The sequence below is a fragment of the Corvus brachyrhynchos genome, unplaced genomic scaffold, assembly GCF_000691975.1.
Source record: "Corvus brachyrhynchos isolate BGI_N302 unplaced genomic scaffold, ASM69197v1 scaffold4, whole genome shotgun sequence".
Taxonomy (NCBI): Eukaryota; Metazoa; Chordata; class Aves; order Passeriformes; family Corvidae; genus Corvus; species Corvus brachyrhynchos.
The window spans coordinates 7,636,223-7,642,865 of NW_008237878.1; the positions used below are offsets into that span (position 1 = coordinate 7,636,223).

A 6,643-nucleotide genomic window follows, 5' to 3' on the forward strand; every position below is an offset into this window, starting at 1 on the left:
ACATTTGAGTATCACAGCTGAGCCTCCAGCACCCCATGCCCAGGATCAGTCCCACAGCTGTCTTTAGCTGGGGTTTTTTGGCTTGGTTGATTGTTTTGCTGGGTGTGATTGAGGACTTTGTCAGGAATTTCTCCTCTCATCAGCACAGCCTGCAATGTCTGGTCTAAGCAGCCTTGTAAGAGCACAGGCAACAACTGCAGTGTGTCTCAGGTTAAAATAAAATAAATAAACAGGAAATTTAAAAAGCCACAAAGTGCCACGAGCTGCTGCTGGAAGGTTTTGACCACCTGCCCTGGTGGCCATCACCTGCCCAGGGCTGCAGCTGCTCCCATCAGCCAAGGCCCATGGGACGAGAAGTGACATCAGCAGGGGCATGTGCTGCCCACTGAGGCACATCCCAGGGAGCAGTTCCATTCTAACCTTTTACCTGGGACACACACAGAACCCCTGGACACACACTGAGCCCCAGGACTCGCATTTCATGGGTGCTCACTCAGCCTCCTGCAGCCCCAGTGCCTCAGCTGGCTCCACATGGTTTTGGCAAGGCCCTGGTGCAGGGCCCTGTTCTGAAGTCTTCACCCCAGGAGGGCAGCCAGAGATGGCAGATAAGGCTTGTTTGCAAGGCAATGATTCCCCAGTCTAACCAGGGACATTCCTATACCCCGCTCAGGCTCTGAAAAGTCCTGCATTACTCACTTGGTCACAAAGGGGTGCAAATTCCAACTCACCCTCTCTGTGCTGGTGAGCAGAGATTCCCTATGGCCTTATCCAGGAAGCATTCCAGCCTGTGCTGCCCTCAATGGGAGCCTAGGAGAGAAATCCTCGACGCCTGGAGACAAGGAGCTGTGTTCTGGGTTCGTGGCAGTCATCTCTTGGGATGTCTAGTTTCAGAGGCGGGGTAATTTGGCTACCACGGTACCCCAAGGCACCCCACAGGAGATGCAGGGTTCTGAGCACCAGATGGGACATCTCCTGCCAGCACATCATTCTCCAGCAGTTTTCTAACCCATCCCCAGGGATTAACCACAGCTTTGCAAATGCTGCCCCGTCACGGCTGCCACGTGCTTTGCTGCGTCAGTGTTTTGTCATGGAGCAGCCCAGCTTCAAGCCAAGATTCCAGTGTGGAAAAGCTGCGGGCAATGCTGGAACCACATGCGTGAGCATCTCCAGCTCCCCGTTAACAGCTACAGCAAAATTGCCTCCATAGGCACAGGGAGGGGAGCGACCCGAGTCCCACCACTTATGGTGGGCAGCAAAGCACAGCCCCAGACCTACACCAGTAGCCCTACAAACAGTGGCCTCCCAGCCAAACCCTCTGCGTGGCCTCCCCCTTGTCCTCCAAGGTGTCTCACAAACAGGGTCCCCTGTTAAAATGCTGCTGGAAGCAAAGCATTGCCTCACTACCATCCTCCAGCAGAAAGCAACACAAACCAAAACAAACGCACTTCATTTGCTTTTATTTAATTTTAAAAAAAAGTCAAAGTCATTCCAATCCCATTTAAATACAGAGATTTACAAATAGGTCCAAAACAGGACTAAAATATTCTTTGAAATGCTGTACTTTTAAATATTGTGCTTTCATAGATACATAAGAAAATTAGCATATAAAAATACTTTACAAGGAATACACTCTAATATATGGATAAAAATACACATTTCAGTAATGCATTTCATCTTCACCTCATTCAAAATGCATAGGAAGGGATACGAGGACCAAGTTTTTCTTCTTCCTTTTTTTTGTTTTTTTAAAGCCTTTAATAAAAGTCTTCATTAAAAACCTATGAGAAGCCCCAGTGAGCTTCCACTGCTCAGAATATTGCATATAAAAACACTTTCGGCTGCACTGTCAATGCTCCACGGTATCAATTATGGCACATTATCTAGGTGTGGCAGCAATGGTATGGGATATTGCATACTCAAAGAGAAAATGCCTACAACGACAGATGGATGGGGCCGTGCCTGGAGGAAACACCCGCATACGTTTTGCTGTCACTGGGGGATGTCGGGGACAGACAGTGTGGGGACGAGTCCTGGCTCAGCAAAGCGAACACACACGTGCTGTACACCCACCCAACAACCTCCACGCTCCACTGGCGTGCAGGTAGGGAGGGAGGAACTGGAAGGGCAAGCAGGTGGGCTCCGGAGCTGCCGTATCCAATTGAGTGAGCTCTTCCACTCCACTGCCCAGGCCTTCCCGGGGAAAGCGACGCCGGCCTCATGCTGCCACCAGGACATGAACATCATCATAAAGTGCTAGTATGGGAAAGAGGGCAGGCAATGCAAACATCACAGCCCCTCTGCCATGCAGGGCCAGGGGCTCTGGGGCGGGAGGGGAGCGGCCGCGGGGCTACAAGACGCCAGCAACAGGCAAAGGGGCACACACCACCCAGCCCACAGGAACACAGGACACAACCACCACCCAACCAAGGGTTTGTCATGCCTCTGCCTCAGGGGAGACAGCAAGGTTTCATTGACCCAAAACATCAGGGGCAGCCCTGGGAATTTTGCTATTCTGCTATCTATTTCCAGGCACAGGCCAGGTTTGCAAGCAAGAGATCTCCATTAAGCTCAGACAAACAGGGGGATTCAGGCAGGTACTCAGGGCCTTTAGCCCTGGGTATGGCCTCTACTCTGTAGTCACTACTGAGCACAAGTAACAACACTGCTCATGGGAGTCAGCCACACGAGGTGCCTCATCCCATCACAGGGCGAGCCAGATCTGGCAGGGAGTGTGGACAGAGCTGGCAGGAGACAGCTGCAAATACCAATTTTTGCACAAGAATTGCATTTAGCCACTCACAAGCACATTTTGATGTGTCTTCTAACAGCTCTCTCCACAGCCCTGTACCGGGAGTGCAAGGGGCTGCAGGAATTGATTTGCCAGGAGTGTTGAAAGGATGGAGCTGGGCACAACATAAAAGGAAAGGCATTTCAGTCCTGCTGTATGTGATTAACCAAGCAAACAAGGAACATAATAGCACCATGTGTGTTTGTAGGATGGCCAAGGCCTTTCAGGGTGAGGAGGATGTCTGAAGCAGGATGCTGCACACTCGATGGCAGGAGCACAGGGGGATGCCCTGACATGGGGGATGGCTGTGGATGCTCCTTCCTCCCGTTGGCAGTTTGTCCCACTGCCGTCACTGCCACAGCCCCAGATGCACACCCAGCTCTGACCTTTCCAGCAATATATGGAGGTCTACAGGCTCACTGAAGACCCACCTCCCCACTTGCAGGTTATGGTACATACAGCATTTACACATACCAGTGCAAAAAACCAAGAGAAACACCCCAAATACCACAAGAGCTCAGCAGAGGCCTCGTCTGCTCTGCTCCCGCTGCTCAGAGCGTCTGGACACTTGCCTTGACCTCGGCGCCGCAGGGGACCTGCGCCAGGAGCTCTCTGTTCCCCTCCGAGGGAGCATTGGCAGCCAGTGCCAAGGGGTTCCGGCTAATCACCAGGTCCAGCTTATCTCCAGCCTCTGAAATCAAGGGAACGGCCAGACAGCAGTCAAAGTCTCTCGTTCGGATGCGGTTTACCTGCCGGGATGGATTTGGGACGTGCCATGGGGAGGAACAACAGAAAGATCATGTTTGTTAGTCAGCAAATGCAAGATTAGTGCTAAACCCCAGCTGGACAAAACACACAACTCTTGGGGGTCCCTGGTTCCAGGTTCATAATGGAGCAGAGCAGAAGCACCCCTTCAGAATGAGCATCTGCACTTAGCTGAGGAGTGATGCAGTAACTGATTGAGGAAGGGGAAAAGAAAGTCTGGGCCAGGCATAAGCCCTGACCCCAGTGCCTGGGGCAGAATTACAAGTATTAAACACTGCAGGGCCCAAAACCAGTTCTCCTGTTCAAGCCTGTAGAAAAAATGTTGCCATTTTCCATTTTCTTTTTTGTCATCATGGCTTTTACTGGCCTTAAATTTGTGGTGCCAAGTATTCAGCACCTAGAAAACAAATAAAGCCCTAAAGCTTCTGGCAACCATTTTCCAGCTCAGCCAGAAGTAAACCCAGACTATACTGAACAGTTTCTGCTTCCATTCTCCCCATTTATATCCTTCATTTCACAGGAATCTGGATGCATTTCATGTGGGCTCAGGAGGCAGCTGCAAATTCTCTCTGTAGGATTCAGCAGTGAAAGCAGTTACTGCTGGCTCTTGCAGACCTTCAAGCACATTTCTAGGCTGGGTCATCTGGAGAAACCACCCCAGCTCTCTTGCCTACAGCTACCAGAACACTTGGGCTTGATGCCATGACAGCTCTGGGACAGAGCAGGCTGGCAAATGGCAGGGGGATGGGAAGCAGGGAAAGGAGAAAGGAATTTCCCATACACCTTTGGAGTGAACATAACCCCTGGGGCCAGGTGTTGCTTCCTTCTTTGGGTAAGGGCTGGATATTTGGCTCCATACAACCCTTCCATCCCAAGCCCCTTCCCAGAATTAATGCGTGCCCACAGTGCTGGGTCTGTGAAACCAGCAGTGTCCCCCCACCCTAGCTGGTGTCCGCACAGAGACCCCAGTACTGCTCCTTACAGCAGAGGGACAATTTCTAGCCCGCGCATGGACAAGGAGAGATAAACCACGAGCTTGCTCTCCCCCTGCTCTGTGCCAGCCAGGCAGCTCCAGTGCAGAAGTGCCATTAGTGCAATGCCATGCTCCAGTTAATCCATGCAGCTGAGAGGCAGAGGGTCTGTGACAGCAGGGATGAGGTGTTTCGCTGGCCTTCAGGCATGTCACTGTGCCCACAATCAGCAGCACCGCGCAGCATCCTCAGCAATGCATCTCTGCGCTTCTTGAGGGGAGTCACCGGTAGCACGTCTGCGATCCCTCACTCCCAACTCCACACATCAACACGATGGCAGTCGCCTCATGTGCCCGTAGGTGTGAGCTGTGCAGCACAGCATGTGGAAAAAGGGTGTCCAAAGTCTCCACGCCGCTCTGTTTAGGATTTTGGGCACACCTCCCAGAGCACTTGGCACTTGCAAAAAGCGACACATCCAACATTGAACAGAAAGGCAGCCCAGAGCCTAATTAGCTTCTTGCTCATTCTTGCACCATCTTTTATTTGAAGCTGAGAAGGAATAATTGTATAGCAGCCAACTGGCTAGAGACCATAACAAGCTTAAACAAGGTTCCCCACAGTGCTGCCAGTCCTCCAGTTACCTGATGTACATAAAGTATTGGCTCTAATCCAACTGCTAAGAACCCCCGCCTAGAAATCAGTAAAACTAAACATCTGAGTGTTTCCAAATATGGTCACAATATCTGCATTTCCAAATGGTGGTAATTTTTCCATAGAGGTTGCATTTCCTTCAGTTGCTGTTTGAGCTGCCTCAAAGCTAAAATAGTTGGTTTTCATCCATACAGAGCTCCTCTCCAAATTCCAAAATTCACCAGGCTTTTTCTGTCCCTCTGGTAGTCCAATATGCCCAGGGCACATCTATTACAGACTGTGCTTTTGGCCAGAGTTTTTATTCTGTTTCTGCATCAGTCATTTCCGATGAAGCATTTTTCAAAGAAAAATATCCATAAAAAATACCTTGCTTGAAGGATGTGTTTCCTAGAAAACTCTTCTAGTTGTCAAAGGCATGCACAGAACTTCATGAACATCACTTAATTCCACAAGGGGCTTCACAGCAACACATATTGGTCAATACAGTCTGGTTCATTCAAAAACCAGGAATAGGACTGAGGGTGAGGAAAGGAAGCAGCACAGCTTTTTGCTTGTTTGGAGCTGTCCAAGCTCAAAAAGGCCAGTGCCAGAACAGGCTGTGCCCTGGACTAGTGTAACCTAGGAGTACCACATGGGGTACCACCTGAAGGTACTACCTAGTGATTTCCTGTTATAAAACACAGGTCCCATTGAGTTGGTGGCTAAAAGCTCACCTAGTTGGCTAACTATTACCTTTCATTAAAGTTAGTGCTGCCATGGATGGGTCTCACTTCTCTCTTCCTCTCAGCCACTCATTCACTCCGTCCCAGCCTCCAGAACTGCATTTTGCATTTATTACCTGAAGCACTCTGTCATATGGCTTGAGGCCACACTGATCTGCTGGCCCATCCGGACGGACCATATTTACATAGACACCTTTTTCTAACAGGCCATCGGACAAACTGAATCCAAAGTCTTCGCTCTCCGGGTCTTTGTGGAGTGTCATCTGGAGAGGCAGAAAGGGAAGAAGCAGGTTTCAATGCAGCAGAGCAAGGAGGTGATGTACAGGGCTGCCAGGATGGGAGCAGCATGAGCAATGCGTGCAGACCTACAGCAATTCTGCTCTGGGTCTCCTGGGTGGGTTTTTCTTAGCCTGAGCAGATAACAGAGACTAAGCCTTATTTCCCTGACACCATCACCACAGGAAGAATTGCTTTGGTGACTGGCATAAAACCAACCCCATGACAGTCCCTCGCCCTTGGATGTGGAAGAAAATGCGAGCAGTGTAATACAGACAGCACTCATGTTTCACTAAAAGAGCGACAAACAAGTGTTTTTAATGGAGCATCGCCTTCCCTGGCCCAGGTTATGCTGTGTATCCTCCATGTGTGCCAGACCAGCACATGAAAGATCAACATGTTCACAGGGAATTTTTAATGTAGTGAGTCAAATGTGAAGGCAGCTCATTTTTAATACATCACTCAGCAGG

At 50.1% G+C, this 6,643-nt stretch overlaps 1 protein-coding gene across 5 annotated transcripts in view; it reads right to left on the bottom strand.

Annotated features, from left to right (window-relative positions):
- Nucleotides 1-1,440: 1,440 nt before the first annotated feature.
- Nucleotides 1,441-6,643, bottom strand: part of GRIP2 (glutamate receptor interacting protein 2) — a 266,026-nt gene continuing 260,823 nt past the window's right edge. For 4 of the 5 annotated variants that reach the window (XM_017732544.1, XM_017732542.1, XM_017732543.1 and 1 more), the window contains exons 23-24: nucleotides 6,014-6,160; nucleotides 1,441-3,537 (exon numbers count right to left, since the gene is read on the bottom strand). In XM_017732544.1, the coding sequence (XP_017588033.1) occupies nucleotides 3,340-3,537; nucleotides 6,014-6,160 (345 nt within the window). In that variant the 3' untranslated portion in view covers nucleotides 1,441-3,339. Of the gene's footprint in view, nucleotides 3,538-5,907; nucleotides 6,161-6,643 lie in introns of all 5 variants that reach the window. The other variant, XM_017732546.1, reaches the window with a different exon arrangement.